This window comes from Culex quinquefasciatus, chromosome 1 (assembly GCF_015732765.1).
Source record: "Culex quinquefasciatus strain JHB chromosome 1, VPISU_Cqui_1.0_pri_paternal, whole genome shotgun sequence".
Classification (NCBI taxonomy): domain Eukaryota; kingdom Metazoa; phylum Arthropoda; class Insecta; order Diptera; family Culicidae; genus Culex; species Culex quinquefasciatus.
The window spans coordinates 36,018,442-36,041,431 of NC_051861.1; the positions used below are offsets into that span (position 1 = coordinate 36,018,442).

The window sequence follows — 22,990 nt, forward strand, 5'->3', positions numbered from 1 at the left end:
CAAAAATTTTCAGGGTGTGTCAAGATAGCACAATAATATTTAAGCTTTTCATATGAAGAGTGGCAAATTTCGGATTTCGTTGAATATCTCTGGATTGAAATCGAATTTTGGGGATCTGTGAAGGTCGAAAGGTGAGGCAATGTGAGCTGCACAAAATGGCGTTCTTAACTCAATTTGGTCCAAAATGCACGTACGACAAGTTAGCACGACGGCGACGAATTGATTAATCTTAATATGATTTTGATATTGGAATGTCAAAATCCGTTTTCAAAAACATAACTGAAATCTTGAAGGCAAAATAACAAATAAAAGGTGATTTTGAAAACAATAAACATGAAGTTAAAAATTTAGCTCGCAAAATGACATGTTAAATTTATTCTTTAATATGTGTCCAAATTATTTCTGAACAAAGTTTGGACAACGCCTAACACAAAAATTTCAAATAGATACTTTTAATATTTTTAAATCGTTTGGACAACGCCTAACACAAAAATTTCAAATAGATACTTTTAATATTTTTAAATCGTTAAACTATGTCTGACAGCTCAACTTCTGCAACCGCTGCAAGCTGGCGTTCGTTTAGCGCGATGTTCTTCCGCTCCATAAATTTATTATTCATCAGTTTATCACTGCTCACGCTTGTTTCGTTTCTATGGCAATCAGTCTGAAACTCAATGATCTATTCTTTTTTTTCCTAAAATAAAACGTTTCCTGGTTACTGTTTCACACTCTACATATCTCCTGAAAAAATAATGATATATATTTCAAAGTGTCTCACATCGTCACACCTAAACCAAAGCCAGTGCAAAGCTCCAATGCGCCCTTTCCAAACGTCACGCTGCTAGCAGGGTTCACCCAAGTGACAAAAATCCCATCAACTAACGCCACAACCAACCAACTGTCAGTGGTGCTGTTTTCGTGCTATTTTTGTTGAAATAGAAAAAAAAACGCGGATGATGATGAAAACTCGATTTGGAGCGATCCTTTTTAATTTCCTGTGCGCTGCCACGTGGACGCCCCCGTCATCCCGCGTCGGTGGTTGAAAAGTTTCGGAGCTTTTCCTGCTCTCCTAAGTGAGAACAACAACAACAAAAACGATGCAAACCGAGGTTGACAGCTCTGAATCATCCTGTGCGCGGAGGGGAATTCTGGGATGAAAAAGTACTGTGAGCAGGTCTGGGCAGTTTTGGCGAACAAATTGGGCTGGGAAGCTGTTTTGGGTTTTGCAAAATGAACATTGATTGAGGATTTTAAGCTGAGCGACTTACTAAAACTCTTATGCAGCTTTTAACTGTGATAATCGCCAAAAATCCATTTTCAACCAATTTTTGATCTTAAAAAGCATTGGAAAGAAGAACTCTTAAAATTTTAGAAAATTTATGGGTTGGAAGTTTTACTTGTTTTATGTGACTTTGCCAATATTTTTTTTAAATGTTATTTTATTAGGAGTCAACTTTGGCTGCTTTTATAATTAACATTTTATTTTATTTTAAGTAAAAAGAAGAATGCAGTATTTTTTTTAGTGTCCCAGACTATGCCTCCTCGCATTTTTTTTAAATTTAAATGTTAATGGTGCCATTTTGTAGCAAAACATGTGAAATACAAGCAAAAATTGAAAAAGTGAAAAAATTAGAAAGGCAAAATGTAATTATATTAAGTGGTAGAACAGGCCAAATAATACACTCAACCCCCGGTGGTTGGTCACTTTTTCGTTTAACACTTTTTTAGTGTGTACCCCGTTGGTTGGTCAAAGTCAAACTAAAAAGTGACGAACTGTCACTTTTTACACGGCGCTCACGCACACTATCATAACAAACGTTTAGTAGTGTGTGTGAACTCCGTGTAAAAGGGGTGTCAAACTAAAACGTGACCCCGTTCGTTTGACAACAGTTGGTGTCAAACCATCGGGGTTTGAGTGTACATGGAAATTAAAATACTAAAAATGAAATAAGAAAAGCTTAAAACAAACGCAGTCTAGTTTTTCGTAAAACAAAAGTTGCTCAAAATGTCCTCCGAACACGGGAAAAATGAAAAAATCAAAAAAGGGTTTGGGTACAGGTACAGTACAGGGTTAATCGACAAAAAAAATCTTGATAATTTTAACTGTTGTTGCAACTGAGCAACTCTCTACGATATCGATCTTTTTTAAATTTTTGTAGGGTAGAGGACCCAGTTTTCGCTCTGCTCCAGTTTTCGCCCACCTACTGGATTTAATCTGTATTTAGCAAACTCATACCGTTTTTTGGTTGAATTATTTATGCAGGTTTACATATTCATTCATTTCTAGTACTAATTTAAACTTTTCTAATGAATTTCTATTGTTTATTAAGTTTTTATAAGCTTTTCAAAAAAAGCCTTACTGCAGCCGCCATATTTTTGTCAATTTAGACTACAGCGGGTAATAATGTTAATGAGGGAAAACAACTCATTTTGTCCGAAAATAATGTAAATGAATAATTCATTAGTTCACTTTATGTCTGAATTTCATGAAAATCTAGTGATTTACCTGTTTTAAACGTTTTCCAAAGGTTATTTCAATAAAATAAAGTGGGCGATTTCTGGGGTCATGAAAAAACATGAGATCCAATTTTCGCCCAAGGCGAAATCTATTATTGTGTTTTCAAATTTTATCTAGAACCAGTTTTCGTTTACCATAAAAACGAATCTAATCGCAGCGAAATGAGCTTGAAAATATATTTGGAACATTCTAGATTATTTTTAAATGTTAAATAATCATTTTAATTACTTTCATTCATAAGGGACCATCCATAAACCACGTGGACACTTATTTGGGAATCTCGTACCCTCCCCCCCCCCTTCGTGGACAATTGTCCATACAAAAAAATCTTTTTGTATGGAGCGTGGACAATCGCCATACCCCCTAAAGTGTCCACGTGGTTTATGGATGGTCCCTAAGGGGTTTTGGTTCAAATGTTGTAAAAGTTTACTGGTACATAGGAGTACAAATTAAGCAGAGGATGGAGAAGTAGTTACACATGTGCTTTAATATTTTTATTAAAAGGTATTTGATGTTTTATATTAAGTCAATTCGGGAGCAAATGACCCATAGGGTTAAAGCTCCCCTAACAAAATCAACAACAACATGGAGCTAATTGTAACTGTGTGCCCATAGCTTGATATCTGAAAAAAAACTCCTAGGATTTTTTGAACCTCAATTTATAATATGTACGACAAAATATGTGCACATCAATGGAATTTAGATTCGGGAACATGTTGTGTATCAATAGGAGACCATATTTGCTTAGCTTTGAGTCATAATTCCATTTGATTTCTTGATTTTTGTCGTGGGCGAAAACTGGTTCCAAGGGTGGGCGAAAATTGGATTTAGGGGGGCGAAAATAGGCTCTTCAGAGCACTTTATTAAAACGCAAAATTTTATAAAAAATGCACACGTTAAGGATAAAAACCTTGTGGAAACTTAAAATCAAATAGTTTATCAACGTTCTACAACAAATAGAACCAAAAACCATAAATTGTCATCAAATTTTCATCAAATTTCCTAGATTGCCACTATAAAGTGGGCGATTTCTGGGTCCTCTACCCTATCTTTTAATCCGGCTGAAACTGTTATGGTGCCTGCGGTATTCCCAAAAAAGGCATTTTGCATCATTAGTTTGTTCATATAATATTCCATACAAATTTGGCAGCTGTCCATACAAAAATGAAACATGAACATTCAAAAATCTGTATCTTTTAAAGGAGTTTTTTGATCGATTTGGTGTCTTTTGCAAAGTTGTAGGTAAGGAAAAGGAACACACTGAAATGATAATGATTTACATACACATACAGCGTGCCACTAATGTTGGCAGGTCAGCATTTTGACATTCAATTAAAGCTAATTGAAAGCGTTTTCAACTGAAATCGAGTGATAAATAGCTCATTAAGAAGTGAGCAAGCAAGTTTCTATCAACAGTTGCGCAAAATTAGTTGTTTAAATAGTGAAAATCAGCAAATTGGATGGAGTTAGGAGCGAGTGTTTAACCTGCCAAACATACGAGAATTTCCCCTACAAAAAAACAAAATCACTGTTTTTCTTTTTATTTTTTGATCTGTTTTAGGGGACACCAAATGCCAACTTTTCAGAAATTTGCAGAATGGGTAAAAAATCTTTGACCGAGTTATGAATATTTGAATCAATACTGATATTTTCAAAAAATCAAAATATTGGTTTCAATATTTTTTTAACTTTATTTTTTGATGTAAAATTGAATTTGCAATCATAAAGTTTTTTTTTAATTTGGATAAAGTGCACCGTTTTCAAGTTATAGCCGCAGTTTTTTTTTTTTAAATTAGTGCCCATGTTGTTAGTTTTGAAAAATTGTATTCGGAGAGAAATTTCAGCCCAAAACAGGAATTGTTTAGTTACTTTTTTCTAGACCCTCTCTGATTTAAATGAAACTTTGTAGACAAGTTATCCTACGCTTATATAAGCCATTTTTGTGTATATGGAGTCATTTTCACTCGAGAGTGACATTTGAGAAGGGCGTAAGTGTTTTAAATATTTTTGTATTTCGTATTTAAAATATTGCTGTATTTTGAAGCCGTAGCATCGTATCAAAAAGTGGTCAAAGACAAAATTGAACGAAATTAGACAAGCATTCCGAAAACAATTAGAAAAAAACACACTACTTCTATGAGATTTTTTAATTAATAAGTTAAAAAGTGAAATTTTAAGGTGATATTATTTATTATATTATTATATTATTGATATTATATTATTGCCCACGATTTTTTCTAGTTCAAATTTTTCTGTTAAAATTGCCTAAGATGTAACTCACGAAACATGCAAGATAAAGCAACTTTCCTAAAAAATACATAAATCGCTTACTGAAACTGTTTTTTTGAAAAGTGTTCTTTATCATCATTTTTTCAAAAACCGAATGCATTTATTTAGACAATTTTATATAAAAGTCTCGATATTGACCATTGTCTTAAGTCCAATTCTTGTGAAGTTTAAGCGGTTTAAAAAAACAAAATGTTGAAAAAAGCACTAAAAAAGTTTTGAAAATTCTCCCATTTTCCGTTACTTGACTGTAATTTTTTTGCAACATGTCATTTTATGGGAAATTTATTGTACTTTTTGAATCTAAATTGACCCAGAAGGGTCCATTTTTCATACAGAACAAACATTTTCATTTTAAAATTTCGTGTTTTTTCTAACTTTTTTTTCGTAAAATCGCGATAACTCGTGATGTTTATAAGCAAATCCATACATCAAAATTATTTTAATTGTCTGCTTTATAACTTTGTATAACATTATTACACTCTAAAAAATAAACCTGCAAAGTTTAAAAAAGAAATTTCAAAATGAAAAATTTTGCTCTAAATGAAAAAATGACCCTTCTGGATCAATGTAGATTCGAAAAGTACATTAAATTTCCCATTAAATGACATGTTCCAAAAATTTTACAGTCGAGTAACGGGAAATGGGAAAATTTTATAACTTTTTTAGTGTGTTTTTTTTTTATGAAAAATACGTTTTTTCGGAATTCTTCGCCATCAAATCGGGCGTCTAATTTTACATAAAAGTCCCTTTGGTACCAAATTTCTATCTCATCACCGTTTCAGGCTGCAAATGTTTGAAAAACACCTCTTTTTTCGCATGTTCAAAAATGAAAGGGGTCGTACTGCCCCTCCGTCACGAGATATCAAAAAACGGACCTCAGATTCGTGATCAGGGACTAAAGTCGTCGTTATTGATTCATAAATTCATAATTCGATTGACGATTTTTTACACAATCTGCAAATTCCTTTAAAGGTGGCATTGTGATTTTCTCTAAAACATATACAAAAATAAGTGTTTTTATTTGCAGATCAAGTTTTAGTGACAAAAAGTGAATTTTTGCAATTCCGTCGTGAAACTATTTACTTTTCCTGTCATTCTTGAACGACGAAATAGCCTACTTTTCTGTACCAAAAATAACAGAATCGAATAGCAACACTTTTCAAAATAAATGCTGAAAAGTTACCATATAATTTTCCATACAAATATGGCAGCTGTCCATTCAAAAATTATTTATGAAAAATCAAAATCTGTTTATTAAAGGATTTTTTTGATCAATTTGGTGTTTTCGGCAGTCTTCAATATAGTCCTTATCCATACCTACGACATGGATAAGGACTACACTGAAATAAAAAAGATAAACGGTAAAAAATAGGGAGTTCTAATAGTAGTTTATGCAACAAGTTGATTTTTTCAGCACTCTTCGTATTTATCCAACTCGGTGAACCTCGTTGGATAAATGTACGACTCGTGTTGAAAAAATCCTCTTTTTGCAACTTGTTGCATAAACTACTATTAGAACTCCCTATTTTTACCGTTTATCTTTTTTATTTCAGTGTAGTCCTTATCCATGTCGTAGGTATGGATAAGGACTACATTGAAGACTGCCGAAAACACCAAATTGATCAAAAAAATCCTTTAATAAACAGATTTTTGATTTTTCATAAATCATTTTTGTATGGACAGCCCGGGCAGACGGTAATAACAACATTCATGCCATTTCAATAACAAAAACTGTTAAAATAACAGAAAATGTTATGGAATATTCTTGCAAAATCCATTGTTGCATAAGAGTTTAATAACAGTTTATGTTATCATAACAAAATTAGTTATTGGTCTGATATTGATTGAAAGCCAAAACAACTTTGGAATAACATTTTTTGTTATGGAAGAATAACCACAGACAAACAGACATGAAAGTCGGGATCCCAACTTGTCCCAAAAGTGTAACGGTTTTATTTAAAATTTGTAAAGCATGATCATTACTTTTCGGATTCGCCACTAGAGGCGCCCTTGTGCACTGACATTTCTTTCCGATGACAGCTTGAAACTTATTGTTTGGGTTTGAATTGACCTTGCCGCGGGCAACGTTTTTGGCGATTTAGAAATGGAGGAAAAAATTTTCAGCTCCAAATAGAGCTGTTAAGAGAAAACTTAATGGTCACTGGTCGAACGGTGAAAAACGGCGGCCGCAAGTAAAAGCAGGTGAGAGCAATTCATAGCTCTAAAGAGAGGACAGTCGTTCGTTCCACGATGTTGTTTCTCCGGAAGAACGACGGTCACAGGTTAAACCAGGTGCGAGCACCTCGTCGGTGGAGTGAAAGGAAAAGCGTTAAATATTCGATAGTTCCCCCGAAAGAAGTCCACACTCCCATTTCACACTTTTGGCAAATAAATGCATTATCAATAACTACTTTGCATAATTACTAGTATTTTAATTTCATTTATACAAAAATGTGTTTCGAAATCATTTCATTTTTTTTGTTTTGGTCGACTGCCTATCTGTCCCCATTTACTCACTCACACCCACACTTACAAAACTTGCTGTCAGGCAGAAGATGAGCTTTATGGATCCGCAAGTAGGTGTCGCTAGTGTGCAGACAAAATTTGAATTTAAACTGATTCGAACTGGTCCCACATTTTGAACACAAATTTGTTCTAAGTTTCATGTCTGTTTGTCTGTGGAATAACTCCGACTGTTATTGGGATGATCGGATAAGTTGTTAATATAACAAAAAATAATAACAAAGATTTGTTCGAAGAACAACTGAAACTGTTATTAGTCTGTTATTACAATAACAATCCAATAACAAAAATTTCATAACGATGAATAACAAATTTTGTTATAAATAACATAAAAGGTTATTGGCCTAGTATTTTTAAATATCAAAAAATGTTATTCCCAAGTTATTTCCGTCTGCTCGGGAGCTGCCATATTTGTATGGAAAATTATATGGACAAACAAATGATGCAAAATGGCTTCTTTGGGCATACCGAAGGCACCAAAAAAAGGATTGACCGAAATCTCAGAGAATTGCCCTTCTGCCCTTTCTTCAAATTTAAATTCATAAATATAAATAAGTAGAAATTTACAAATGCAACTCCTTCTCTAAAACTTAAATAACTTTTAAAAATAAATAAAAAGTATCTTATGAATTTCCTCTTGACATTACTCAACCCGATGCTTTTTTCTGCATCCCTCAATATTGGCCAATTCATTCGTTTTTTTTTCTCTCGACCCAGATCAAGCCAAAGTGGCATAAACGGGACGAAATGCATTTTTAAGGACCTGCTCGTCGGCAGGTACTATCGTGCCAACATTTCGACAACATTTCGCATGAACGCATTTGCGATGTGTGATACCCTGATGCACCTTTCAGGAGTGGGCCGTGAGTACGTTCACAAGTGTCCTCAGCAGGTGACTCTGGACCACCAACCGGAGAACCACTCAAAAGTGGGTGTTTGCTCGCGCACTGAAAAAAATGTGCAGTTACACTAAAAAATATAGAAATCCAAATTTTGAATAGTTGAGTATTGAACTTTTTTTTTGATAATTGGAAAAAATACAGCATTTTTAAACTAAAATTTCAAGATTTTTACAGTGCACAGAAAACACTCAGAGTATCGGTCTCGGGATGGAACTTCGTTTCCGTTTCCGGGGATGGCCTTCCCCTTTACACTTGTTGTGTTCCCCTTTTCCTTCACGCAGGCATCGCTGGGCGTGGGTGGGGTGGTTGTATGACAAACCTGGAGAATGGGGAAAATGGATTCAATATAACGGAGTTGGAAATCACTGGTACGTGACTTGGAATATGTCTCACCTTGAACGTATGACGTCGCGTTTTCGAACTGGCGTAGAAAATGTCCGCAATTGTAAGTGTATGTCGGTGTTGTGTATATAAATTAATGATAAACTGTCTGGCAAACTTAAAACTGTTTTAGGGAATGTTTTGTTTAATTATAAAACAATGAATCTCAATTGTTTTTTTAGCACCACCTTTTGTGCAGTTTGATAAATCTGTGCATGTAGCTCGTGCTTGAGGCTAAAACGACATGTTGGTGCATTTTTATGTGCACTAATATGACCATCAAGCACACTTTACACACACTAATAACCAACCACCCACACATACACACATGTATCATAACACCCACTTTTGCTTTTAACACTTTGTAAACAACAAACAAACCTGTTCATGTTTTATGATCTCGTCGGTGGTGGTGGTGGTGGTGTATAACTTGGCTGATAAAAGTTTCATTAGGGCAAATGGACACACACACACATACAAATCCACCCACAAAGCCCCCCTCCGTCCCTTTCTCCATAAAATCGACGGACATTGCTGTGGGAAGGGGAAGAGGCAGGAGGAAACCGAAACATCATAAAAACCCAGAACACAAACCCATTAATAAACGAGTCGCACTCACTGCCAAACACAAACAAAAGTACACCAGCCAAAAATCGTACTTCATACTCGTGAGTTAGGTGGCGGTATGAGCTCTTGAAACACTGTAAAAAAACCTTTTATTTTTTTTTAGCAATTTCACACATTTTCTAACATTTCACACACTTGCAAACATTTTATAAAATCTTGAAACATTTTTTCTGAAAACCTGTCCATAACCTCAAAGTATGTTTAGAAAATTACAAAAGTGTTTTTTAACAAGCTTTTTGTTGTTCCATCGTGTATCTCGCAAAGATTGCTCAAATATACTAAAACTTGGTGTACCATAATGTTTTATGTTCAAACTTACTACCTCGCCTATTAGAAAAAGTGCTGCCTTCAATCTACTTTTCTTTCAATCAATATCTGTTGCTAATATTCCTTCAGGATCATCGATCATAATTTTTAATTTTACATTGAGTACATTCTTTAGCCAAATTCAAACAGCTCCTTAGTATCGATTACAAAAATCACAAGTATTGTTTTCTACACCTCTAACGTTATTTCTAAACTGGTTAGGTTTTGTACCAATGACGTCATTCACTACTAAGAAAAGAGCCTCTCTTGAATTTGATGTCAAAAATTACTACTAATGTTTTTCCAAATAAGCTTCCAATCAAGATCAGAGTACTATTGTTAATTTGATTTGGTTAACCGCGGTGGATTTCTTGAAATAATACGAACTGTCAAAAATCCACCAAAGCATTTACCACATTGATCGCATAAAAATCTGTGGTAGAAAAGTATCCACCGGTAGATGCTTTGGTGGATTTTTGACAGTTCGAATTATTTCAAGAAAACCCACCGCGATTAACCAAATCAAATTAACAATAGTACTCAGGGTTTTCTTGAACCACTTTTGGTAGAAATGTTTTTTTTTTCTTATTGTACAAATCTATAAATTGCATTAGTTGTAATTATTGATATATAGCAGTGATTCTCAACGGGGGTACCGGGCCTACTTGATTTACATGGCAGGGGGTACCGGCCTAGAAGAAGGTTGAGAATCGCTGATATAGAGCAATACGCTATACATATATACAATGTTTTTGTTAGAGAAGTATGTTGACATTGTGCCATCATGGCACGGTCTATACGGTCGTCAGTATCAGGGTAAGAGAATAAAATATTGTTTATAAATAAAGCCTTCGATTTCAAATCTGCATCTACTAATCCTAAACTTCCATTAAATACATCTAAGAACATCTGATTACAGGTTTCAGTTTAAAAAAATGGTTATTCCATATTAGAGCGTCCAATTTTCCGGAGTTACAAAAATCCCGGGAAACGGGAAATTTTCAATAAATTTTCCGGGAAATTTGAAATTTATCGAAAATTGTTCTGCACCTGGTTCTGATTGATATTTTGCAACATTTTTTTTGTGAAATTGCAACCTACATGGTCTAAATTAGTGTAAGGATCCATCAATACCTTTACTGTTTGTTAAATAAAGATATGACTTAAAGAAAAAACATAAATTTTTTAGCTTACTATGTCATGCATAAATCGTACATAGGTAATTCATTTTTTTTAAAAGGATGTATATATTTTTTAATCACAGTGTGTGGACTGTGAGTAAAATGAACCTATGCTCTACACTGAAAAAAACTTATTCTCGAAATCGTGAATTGAATTCACGAATGCGAGAACTACGAAGGAATATATTCACGTTTATGGTGCAAATGCACCATACTCATGAATAAATTCCTTCGTGGTTCTCACATTCGTGAACTTTATTCACGATTACGAGAATTGTTTTTTTTCTGTGTAAACCACAAAATTGCTTCTAAATTTGTTTCTTTAACAAGTTTGAGAGAATATGACAAAAAATAATAATATAGATTATAAAGTCTAAATAAATAAATATAATATGATTTTCATAACAAATATTTTTTCCACAAAAAATCTTACTGGTTTCAGCTCATGAAATAATGGATAAACATTAGTTTACCAAAAAAAAAAAGTTTTTTTTTGCATTTGAAACCATTTTTATGCAATCACATTTTTTGAAATATATTTGCTTTTTTGGCACCTTATCATAAGAAACAGTTTTCAATAATTTTTCTATGATTCTGCCAAATAAAGGACTCCGGTTAAAAGCCAAAAAAGTCGTTAATTTATTTCATATTTTAACCTCTTATGCCCTTGGTAGCTCTACTGCCCATAGTTCCAGATTACGTTTTCAAAACAAGCTGTGCGCGATGGGTTTCCTATGTTGATAGGACCTTTTGAAAAAGTAAGCGAGAATTGAAAATTTGGATATTATTCGAGAAAATGCGTGCTAGTGTTCATCGTAACTCTTATTTTGCATCGGCAGTCAAAAGTAAACTGCTTTAGTAAAATTCAAGTTTCAGAAGATTCGTTGGATTATCGCCTACCATTGAATTCAATTTTCGTCTAATGTGGTCATGGTCAACAAAAACGTACAAAAAACTCAATTTTGATCTTGGCGGGAAGGGATACCATATTTTCATATGATATAACATCAACTCATACCATTCGTTTAAAATCATACCAAAAATATAACAGTTTATTTTCATTCAAAAAAAAAAATCTTAATTTATGAATGATTCAGAAATAAATATCATCTAAAAAAATCTTAAAATGAAAATTTCAGACGAACTGACAGTTCTATATGAGCAGTAAATTGAATTGAATAAAATAAAATTGAGTTCTTTCATGATTTATAAAAAATGTGCCAAAAAGTTAAGAAAATCTATACTTTCGCTCAAATTTTGGGAATTCCCGGGAAATTTACATATTTCCCGGGAAACGGGAAATATTTTTTTTCGGGAAATCCCGGGAATTTTTTCCGGGACGGGAAATTGGACGCTCTATTCCATAGAAACGTCGAACAACTTGAATAAATTTGAGCAATGTGCACTTTATTTAGCGGAAAAACTTGAGCCAAATACCAAATCTTTGATAGTATAAATGTTTTTAATATCTAAACTTTTTGTTTCAAATTCAAATGACATTGAAGAATGCAATTTTAAACAATGTTTCAGTTTTGAATTTCAAAATCATAATTTAATTTAACAGTTCTAGAAAAAGAATTTTCAAAATGAACTCCCAGTATTTCTAATTCGTCCTTTTCCAGGATTAAATGCGGACCGCAGACACAGTTATTTAACCGCATAAAGTGCAATTTGTTAACGTTCATTTTTATTTTAAAGTTTATACTAAAATAATTGATCATCTGCAGTACCGTGTCGAGCTCATGATTATAAACACTAAGAGAAAATAACAAATATTTACGAGCATTTACAAACATGCTCAAATATTCTCATAAAAAAGCAAGTGTCACATATATTTTGTAACGATTTCTGACATTATCTAACGTATTCTGATATTTTCTAACCTTTTTCATGATTTTCTAACATTTTTTAACAATTTGTTACAATTTCTAACACATTCCAATATTTTTTAACATTTCATGACATTTTCTAATATTTTATTTCATTTTTTAACGTGTTCAAACAATTTCTAACAATTTTTCGCAATTTCTGTCATATTCAAATATTTTCTAACATTTCGTAACATTTTCAAACATTTTCAAACAATTTTCACTGCTCCTGATCGTATCGCTTTTGAGTTATTGATGCAGTTTAGTTCAACATCGTGTGATCTTTCAGGTAAGCCTTCAACTTTGTTCCAGAAATCAGGGGGAAATTCAGTTTATTCGCGAAAACTTAACACGTAGCCTTATGTATGGGACAAGCTTCAAATGCGTTTTTCTCAGCTTGCTGTTTTTGCATATGGGACATTTATGCGAACATGGGCAGTTCAAACATTCTTATACATTTTCAAACATTTCTAAACAATTTTCAAAATATTTATTTATTTCAAACATTAAAAAATCTTTAAAGAAAATTCAAGCAGTTTCTAACATTTTTTAATATCTCTCAATATTTTCAAACATGCTCAAACGTGCTTAACTGTTTTCAAACCATTTCTAACAAAAAAAAACATTTTTGAATATTTTCTAAAAAAATCAAACATTTTCAAACATGGTCAGGTCAGTTGTTTAGTCATCAAAAGTAAAACCAAATAATCCACGAAATGTCAAGCATTTTCAAAAAATTTCAAACTTTTCAAAACATTTTAAATAATGCAAAAATTAAAAAAATGGGAAGAACTGTATTTTTTTATTTCAACTATTTTCAAGCATTTTATGAATTAGTTTTCAATTATTTTCGAACATTGAATTTGTATTTGTAAAATTTTCAATCATTTCAAAAAGAAATATCAGCCATTTTGAAACGTGTATCAAGCCTGGGCAGACATCAGATTGATTTATTATTTAACCCTCTACTGCCCAAATTTTTTTCGAAAATATTTATTTTTTCCGTTTTCAGGAGGTCATTTTGAGCAACTTTTGTTCTACGAAAAATTTGAATTCTTTAAATTCTTTAAATTCTTTAAATTCTCTTGTTTTATTTTTTTCTTGTTTTATTTTAGGTATTTTAATTTGCATTTATCTTGTTTAGTTTATGTTTGTTTTTGGTAGTATTTGGCCTATTCTACCACATAATATAATTACATTTTGCCTACCTAATTTTTAAACGTTTTCACAGTCACTTTTTCAATTTTTTGCATGTTTATCACATTTTCTGCTATAGAATGGCACCATCATCATTTAAATTGCAAAAAAATGCGTAGAGGCGTAGTCTGGGACACTACAAAAATTACTGCATACTTCTTTTTACTCAAAATATAGAAAATGTTACTAAAAACACAGTCAAAGTTGACCCTAAAAAATGACATTTTTTAAAACATTGGCAAATTCACATAAACCAAGTTAAACTTCCAACCCTGATAATTTCTAAAATTTGAAGAGTTCTTCTATCAAATGCGTTTTAAAGATCAAAAATCGGTTGGAAAATTGATTTTTGGTGATTTTTTAGATCGAAGCCCGTCCAAAGGCGGGGTTAGGTTGTAGAGGGTTAACTTGTTTTAGTATTTTTTTTAAAATGATTGAGAATAGTTGTTACATGAAGAGGTTTTCTTTTTTAACTTGTAAATTGGGTCAAGTTTTTCGAATGATTTTTAAAGCGCTTTTTCTGTCAGGAAAGCAACAACGTCATTCAAACCGATTTCGTTAGGCGTCATCCATAATGTATGTCACGCTCTATGGGGGAGGGGGGGGGGGTCTGAGCAAGTGTGACATTGCATGTAAAAAGTATAGGAAAAGCGTGAAAAAGGGGGGGAGGCGAGTACATTTTGGCTTATTTTAGCGTGACGTACTTTATGGATGAAGTCTTATGATTTTCAATATTTGTTTTTTTTTTTGTAATTTTTAAAATGTATATGTTAAATGAATAATATTTATTCTGTCATTTTTATACTTTAAGATATTAATATTATAAAAATTAACTTTTTAATGATTTACAAACATTTTCAAACATTTTAACTTATTTTAAAACATTTTCTAACCAACAATTCTAACATTTTTGAATATTTTCAAACATGCTTATATGTACATTGAAAAACATATAAATACATCAACAGTAAAAAAAAATATCAAAAAAATGTCAAGCCTTTTCAAACCTTTTCAATATTTGTTTTTTTTTTCTTTCATTTTTAAAAATTTATAAGAATATTTTTTATTCTGTCAATTTTATATCTTAAGATTTAAATACAGCAAAAAATAAATATATAAATATTCATTTTATTTATCTCTGTCTTGTTTGTAATTGAGCATTTTATTTTACCCTTTAGTTCGTTTTGAATTTTCATAAATATTGAACATTTTGTTATTTTTTTGTTTTCTTGTTTTACTTTTCAACTTATTCTATCTTCTGTGTTGTTCATGTTTAATGTTTTTTTGATCACTTTTTTTTTTAAATTGGTATTACTTGGGCAAATAACAGGGACCAAAATGTGCCCATAGTTGCCCAGTAATAGATGGTAAAATACCATGAAATCATACCAAAGTCTTGTATGTGGAAGGGTACAACAATGCCAAACCATGTTATTCCAAGGGTAAAATAATACCTCAAAATAAAACCATTGGTATTGAACCAAGTTGAGGTCTTTTGGATTTTTGAACATTGCTTGAATCCCAAAACTTTGTATTACCATGGTTTTATTTTTAGGTATTCCCACGCCCTTGGAAAATCAGATTTTGGTATTCCTGTGATCTTCCACATACATGATTTTGGTATGATTTGATGGTATTTTACCATCTATTACTGGGCAACCAAGGGCACATTTTGGTCGCTGGCTTGAAAAAAAAAATCTTGGTGAGTATAACAAAAAAAAATTGAAAATCAGCTTAAACATTTTTGTGTTTCAAGTCATTTTAGGACAAAATTAATTATCTCGTCAAAATTCATAAAAAATCTCATAGTTTCAGAGGAATTTGATGAAATCCTTCAATTTAAATTTCCATTTTCCACAATTTCAAGTCATTTCTTTAGGGGGTATATCAAAAATGTTTAAAATAAAATTTTAAATTTCCGGTTTTCAATTAAAGCATTCGCTTTGAGACATTATTTTAGCACAAATTTAATTATTTTGTCAAAATTGGTCAAAATTTTATCATAGTTTCAGAGGAATTTGATAAAACATTGTAATAACAAAAGAATACCAAAATGTGGTGTTCGACCATTGATAAATTTTGCAGTTTTGCATTATCAAAACAATACCTTAAATTTGTATGATACCACATTTTGCTCTTGCATAATCCTTAAGACAAATTTTAAAGGTTCCAGGAATACCAAAATTTAGTATTGATACCAGAGAATAGTAGTTTATGCAACAAGTTGCAAAAAGAAGATTTTTTTCAGCACGAGTCGTACATTTATCCAACGAGGTTTACCGAGTTGGATAAATACGACGAGTGCTGAAAAAATCAAGTTTTGCAACGAGTTGCTTACAACATTTATTGCAATTCCGAAAAACGCTTCTTGAATGGAATTTTATTTCAAACATTCATGTGTTTAGTAAATTCACCATTCAAAACAAAAAAATATTTAAAAATGTTACTTTTCGATAATAGTGTTGAAAAGTTCAACGTTTCAGCACCCATTTCAGTGCTGAAAAGTAGAACTTTTCAGCACTGGTATTGAAAGGTATTGAAAGGTATTAATTTTCCTTTCTGTTATTTTTGGTAGAGAAAAGTAGGCCGTTTCGTTTCTCCAGAAAGACAGGAAAAGTTAACAGTTTTACAGCGGAATTGCAAAAAAGCATTATTACGAATTTCCCTTGTTATTTACCCATGCTTGGGATGAGGTGACTTCATGTCTCTTTTTACGCCGGAGTTGGTTTTATTTTAGTAATCAAATTCGTTAGTTTTGACAGGTTTTGACGAACATTTGTTTTATTTGTTTTTTTATTTATTGTTTGAACTGTTTGCTTTTTTACTTGATGTCTTGTTGAACTCTGATTCGTTTTTACTTTAGTTTTTTTTGTAATTTTTTAAGGCAGTATTTATTTATTGTTCACTCTTGTTTTGGAATTGTTTATTTTTAAATTTCTAACTGTTCCATCGTCCGACTGTCACTAAAAAAAAGATCGCACCGCCGGTGCTGCCCGGTCAAGGCGGAAGTGGCACCTCGGAGTACGGGTGTTGGTGAGCACGTGTGCCAGCTAGCTGCATGGAGTCTGGTCCGAATGTGCACTCTGACTCTTCTAGTCTGGTCTGGTTCTGCCTCTGGTGCACTCTGCTCATGCAATATGCACCCATCATCTCCCAGTTCTAGGTGCTGCATTTTGGATCTAATACTAGCAAGAAAAAAAAAACTGAGAGCAATAAATAAAATTCGCTAACGAGGAGGAGTTGCTGCGAGGAATAAAAAAGTTTTAGGGAAAAGTGTAGTAATTGCATTGGTTGTTTTGGAGATTTTATTTGTTCAACCGTCAATAATTAAAGAATTTCATTTAGATTGACAATCTCATGATTCAATAATCGTCCAAGGAATGAACTCACTATTGCTATCTACGAACCAACTACACGTTGCAAATTGCACAAAGCCCAGTGCATTGAAATTGAAAATACCTGGTCGAAGACTGTGCTGTACACAGTCTTCTCCGTAATCTGCGTTGCTAGCAGCAACTCGGGTTGGTGCTATTATTGAGAGTGTTGTGCTCATTCAGCCGCACAGTGCAACAATATTACATTTTCTTCAGAATGATTCGAACATTGCTATCTCTTGGTTTGTTTTTGTACACGGTTGTTTTACCTGAAGAACTTCATATTGATTTCATTCTATTTGTTACTCACAAATATAATTTTGCACCCTTTATCGCCAACTCATGAGACAATGATGTGACTTTCGGTTTGAGGACTGAATTCTACAATTTGTTTCGTAAATAAGCGGTTTGATTATTACAATGTTTTGTTTTCTTTGGGAATTGAAGTATCATCGTAATCCTAATTACATTGTTCATAGAAATATTGTTGACTTCGCTGCCTTTTTCCAACCCAAGGGATAGCAGTCCACCATGACATCCATAGTTCATCGCAAAAATGGCTGTGAACACACACACACACACACACACACACACACACACACACACAAGGGGACATTCCTGGTACAAACCCACCCGGCAGCAACATTCTATACCAAAGTAATTTATTATTCCAGGGATTGGTTACAACAACAAAGAACGAGGTCCTCGCGCTCGAAGGAGCTTTCCACACAATTTATATCCCGCGTTGGCTTCGACGTAATATTGCCACGTGGGCCCAGGTCGCTTCCGCTTCCGGACTCTCACAGTCTGGTCGTTGTCGAGGACGACATCTGCCGGATGCTGGGCACCGGCGGCGGCGGTGGAGTAGCTCCGGTGGTTATTCGATTTTCCAGGTCACTGCTGGCCGCCGATCGATGGTGGGGGACGGGCTTGAAGGTGCTGCTGCTGCTGTTGGTGGAGTTGTTTCTTCGAAAAGACGTGGACGTTGGTTCTTCCACGTGGTGCAAAGACACGACTCCGGTCGAGGTCGTGACAGTTGAGCCGCGGGGCAGGTCACCAACGCTAGCTTCACCGGACGACGACGAAGTCGTGGTGGTGGTCGTTCTGGGAGCCGGCACCGGACCGCCCTGCGAATCTTGCGACGATGATTTATAGCTTGACCGCCGCTGCCGTTGGCAGCACGGACAGGCCCGGGCCCACAGCCGCTTGGCCGCGTTCCGGAAGCCTTGGTGCCACCAGGCGTAGATAACGGGATTCAGCAGACTGTTGGTGAACCCGAGGATGGCCAGCGGGCTCGCGATGGCAAACTGCAGCCCCCGGCAGAGGTCCTCGCTGGTGGCGGGATCGCACAGGACGAACATGGTGCTGGCGATGAAATATGGCAGCCACGTCACGACGAAGCAGCCCGTCGTCAGCATGACCACCTTGATGGCCTTGCGGCGGGTGGGGTTCTTTCCCGTGGTGGTGGTGTCACGTCGCGGCGGGGATGACGTCTTGGGCCGTCTGGAAGAGTGATGCCATAATTAATGCATGGAATTAGGGCTCAAATGCTAGTTTGGAAAAATCTGTGGATTTCATGTCAAAAAAAGAATTGCTTCAATTCGAATTTAATTGGTTAATTTAAAAAATATCGATTTCAATCCTGAAATATTAAAAAAAGTTGACATTTATCTATCTAGTCTATCTTGTCACACCCTGCAATTGATAACAACCGTTTGTCACTTGCACACCAATCACTACTGAATACTCTCACTTTTGCTCTCTTTCTCTCTCTCTTATTGGCTAGTGCAGCGAATGGTCCAGAGAGGCTGATTGCGCTGTCACTCAAACCCAGTCAAATCAATCCGAATTCTGAAATGGAATCTAATTAGAATCGTATACAAGTTCCGTTTCAAACGCAACAACCGGTTCGAACACGGAACCGGTTTTTGCGTGATCGGCTTTGTTTTGATCATTTATTAAACTGCTTAAAATCAATGCTATTCACAAAATCTTACAATTACGTTGAAAACACAATATCTATCACAAATTCGAATGTAAACAAGTGAAAAAACATATTTTTGCAATTCCGTCGTGAAACTACTCACTTTTCCTGTCATTCTTGAACGACGAAATAGCCTACTTTTCTGTACCAAAAATAACAGAATCGAATAGCAACACTTTTCAAAATAAATGCTGAAAAGTTCTACTTTTCAGCACTCATATGGGTGCTGAAAAGTTGAACTTTTCAGCACTTGTTTTGAAAAGTAATACTTTTCAACATTTTTTTGATTTGAACAATTTATTGAAAAAATGAATGAAAATTTGAATTAAAATTTCACTCAGTGTGTGTTTTTTTGGAATTGCAAAAAATGTTGTATGGAACTCGTTGCAAATCTTGATTTTTTTCAGCACTCTTCGTATTTGTCCAACTCGGTGAACCTCGTTGGATAAATGTACGACTCGTGCTGAAAAAATCCTCTTTTTGCATAAACTACTATTACGGTGAAGTAGTGTAGGCCTAAAGAGCGCCTAAAGGCGCCGCGCTGTTTGGGCCTGTGGTTGACGGACGGAGCAGGCGCTGTGTGAAGCGATTGACCAAGTCGCTGGCAGCCGTGTTCGCTCACGAATGGTTGCGCGCTTCACTCGGCACAGATTCGTTCGGCGATGAGTGAGTGATTTCTGGCTGAATTTTCGATGGTTTTATCTTTTTCACTGAAATCTTCTCAAACACGCACGAAGCAAAATGATCATCGTTCGGTTAAAACGTTCATCGTTTGTGCAAAACAAGATAGAAGTGGAGAGAAAAATGTCCATTTTCGGTCTCTTTTCGCTCAATTCTCTCTCGTAAGCGTCGAATTCCTTCATTTTCTTGACGTTAGCGTCCCATTTTCTGCTCCCTTATTCCTGCTTGCGACTTTTTACATGTATTGGAGTTCATCGCTCATGAAAGTGAGTTCATTGTAAGTGCTCGTTTGAAAACTTACCAATGAAATCGAGAATAACTTACATAGTAAAAAATAATGTAAATTTGGAAGCTGTAATTTTGGAAGGTTGAATATTACCTCTTTTATGGTGTAATTTTACCTCAATTTAGACTGAAAAAGTGACATTACACCAGAAAAGAGGTAAAATTACACATTTCCAGAGGTAAAATTACACCTTTTTTTCTGACATAAAAGATGTACCCCTTCCCAGATGTAATATTACCATGATTTTTTTTTTCTGTGTAGGACTCCGGTTTTAAAGAATAAATATGTTTAAGTTCCATTAGAATTTATGCGATGAAACGATCAAAAGAAGCAAGCGAATGCTAAAGAAGTCTTAGATGGCGCTCCATTTTGCGAAAAATAAAATTTCTATAAAAAATGCGTATAAAAGCCTTTTTGAAAACTTTTCCTGTTAACCATTTTTTTCTAAGGAAAATTACTGTTAAATATGAACATAATTTAGATATTTTTCAAAGGTTAAGACCTTCCACTTTGTAGAGTTCTTTTGGAGAAGGAAAAGTCTCATTTATCCGTCATTTTTTGACAAGAGGAAATTTGTCGAAAAATCCTGTTGCCAAAAGCTAATAGAACTGTATCTGGATATTTTGAGGCACTAATTTAGCCACTTTGTAACTCATATTTTGCGATTGTTGATACTGACAAATAATTATTGAATGGTAAAAAGACATGATAAATCAGATGACAAAGATAAGATTTTTAAAATTTGTTTGATTAGCGTAAAAATAGCCTTTAAAACCAGCTATAAGTTGCATGGCAAAGAAACTTTTGCTAGAAAGAGAATGTAGCCGCTTCTGGGGCCGGCACTTCCGCGGGACAAGCTGATTACCGGTGATGATCTCTTCAATCTTCCCGAGGTTTTCGCCCTTGCTGGAGAGATGCTCACGCGTTTTCGTGCCTGCCGGAACAAGGCAGATCAATTCCAAGCTCTTAGTGAGCTGATGATGAAGTACATCTACAACGGATAAGCAGCCTTGTGCAGCGAAGTTTTTCAACGTCAACAAACAAAACAAACAGTGATTTAGTTTCAAGCTTTTTCTATTTCTATCCTTTTCCTTAGCAAATTTCGAAGTTTTTTTTTAATTTTCCTTCTCTTGCCAAATCCATTGTTAGAATATCCAATTACATCAAAATGAATTATAGTGTAAACCATAGTTGAAAGGAACTCCAAAACTCTATTAGGCTATAAGAAACACGAAATTGTAAATTGATTATTTACTAATAAACACTAATTGAATTGAATTGAATAATTCTGGTTAGTTTTTTAAACGAAATTTTTTTGGTATATAACATCTGAAAATAAAGTACCCTTTTTGCCAAGATCAAAACTAAGTTTTTTTTCACGATTATGTTTACCATGGCTAAATTGGATGAAAATTGAAAAAAATCTTGCTCCAAATATTTAAAAGCATTGAGTTGTGATTTCATAAAAATATATTTCTACTGAAAAGGCAGTTTTTAAGGTTGAACTCAAACAAGTAACATTTGTTATGGAAAAAAGATTTGCTAATAAATCCATATTTTCTTCATGATTTTTTTTCATAAGTGAAAGTCATAAGTGATAGCAATTTTATGGTTTTGAAGCATGGATTCATTTAAATCGCTGTTCAAACACTGTGATTAAAAAAATAGTACTGCACAAAAAATACGATTATTTTTTCTTAGTGTGTTGAACGAATTGCAAGACAGCCTATAAATTAAGAACATTTATATATTTTTGGCTTGCTAGCTCAATCCAGGTGTAGGAGTCGTCTTCCTGGGTCCTGGCTCGATGGAGTCGCTGGTAGGCATTTGGACTAACAATCCAAAGGTCGTCAGTTCGAATCCCGGGGTGGATGGAAGCTAAGGTGTAAAAAGAAGTTTGCAGTTGCCTCAACAACCAAACCTTCGGAACCTAGTTTTGAGCAGGAATCTCGCAATCGAGAGCACCAAGGCAATGCTGTAGAGCAAATAATTTGATTTTTGATATATTTTCTTGTTTTTTTCTTCAAGCGGTTTGTTAAAAATTTCCCGTTTCCCGGGAATCCTGTCACCCCGGAAAATTGGACGCTCTATGAAAAAGTTAAAAAAGTACCCTTTGAGTGATGGTTCTGATTTTGAGCGAAATATTTCAGTTATTTTTAAGTTTTGAATCATTTCATGCTTCCTACACCACGATATCATAGAGTATAGCGACCGTCACTATAGCTTGTGAGATCTCTTTCTTTCGTCGTCAACGCGCTCTCACCAAAGATACTTTTGTTCTCTCAGGAAACCGCAATCAAAGAACTTGAAAGAGAAATGGGATTGGAGATAAGAGCGTCGTATTCTTACATAAAATTGCATAGCCTTTTACACTTTTGTAAGAAGATTTGGCCACTCAAGTTTAGAGTGCAGCTATTACATATCCCTAGCAGCACTTACCTTCCACAACAACCGCAGCAGGCTTTTCCTTCCGCCGAAGACCTCCTCGTTGGATCTTCCACGGCCAGCGGTTGTTCCGTATCGGTTGATTGACCACCTCCGCCGCCATCTCGACCCCCGCCACCCCCACGAAACAGCCGTAAATTACCGGCCAGGGAGGCGCCCTGTTGCTCCCGGGAGGCCTTCTTCAGCTGCGCCACCCGTCGAATCGCTTTGTGCAGGATGATGCTGTACAGGACGATGACCACCAGGACGGGAATGATGCCGAGGACGGTGGTCAGGATGACCAGCGGGGGCGGGGCCAGCCGAATGAACCAGCAGATGCGACCGCCCTCGGTGTCACCGCGCCATCCGAATGCGGGCAGGAACCCGACGACGAGACCTGAGGGGTGGGATTGGAGGAGAGACCGGTGAGTGTTCGATGAAGGATTGAT

The 22,990-nt window shown here is 34.8% G+C and overlaps 2 protein-coding genes across 8 annotated transcripts in view; one reads left to right on the forward strand and one right to left on the reverse strand.

Moving 5' to 3' along the window:
• Positions 1-22,990, forward strand: part of LOC6046341 (FERM domain-containing protein 8) — a 169,259-nt gene that overhangs the window by 94,010 nt on the left and 52,259 nt on the right. Inside the window, exon 1 of one of the 7 annotated variants that reach the window (XM_038250971.1) lies at positions 22,856-22,966. The exons of the other annotated variants lie outside the window; for them this stretch is intronic. Within the exon in view, the coding sequence (XP_038106899.1) occupies positions 22,912-22,966 (55 nt within the window). The 5' untranslated portion in view covers positions 22,856-22,911. Of the gene's footprint in view, positions 1-22,855; positions 22,967-22,990 lie in introns of those variants that run through there. 7 annotated transcript variants of the gene reach the window in all.
• LOC6046415 (5-hydroxytryptamine receptor 1A) overlaps positions 17,778-22,990 on the reverse strand; it is a 37,923-nt gene continuing 32,710 nt past the window's right edge. Inside the window, exons 5-6 of the mRNA XM_038250980.1 lie at positions 22,557-22,938; positions 17,778-18,669 (exon numbers count right to left, since the gene is read on the reverse strand). Of these exons, the coding sequence (XP_038106908.1) occupies positions 17,967-18,669; positions 22,557-22,938 (1,085 nt within the window). The 3' untranslated portion in view covers positions 17,778-17,966. The remainder of the gene's footprint in view (positions 18,670-22,556; positions 22,939-22,990) is intronic.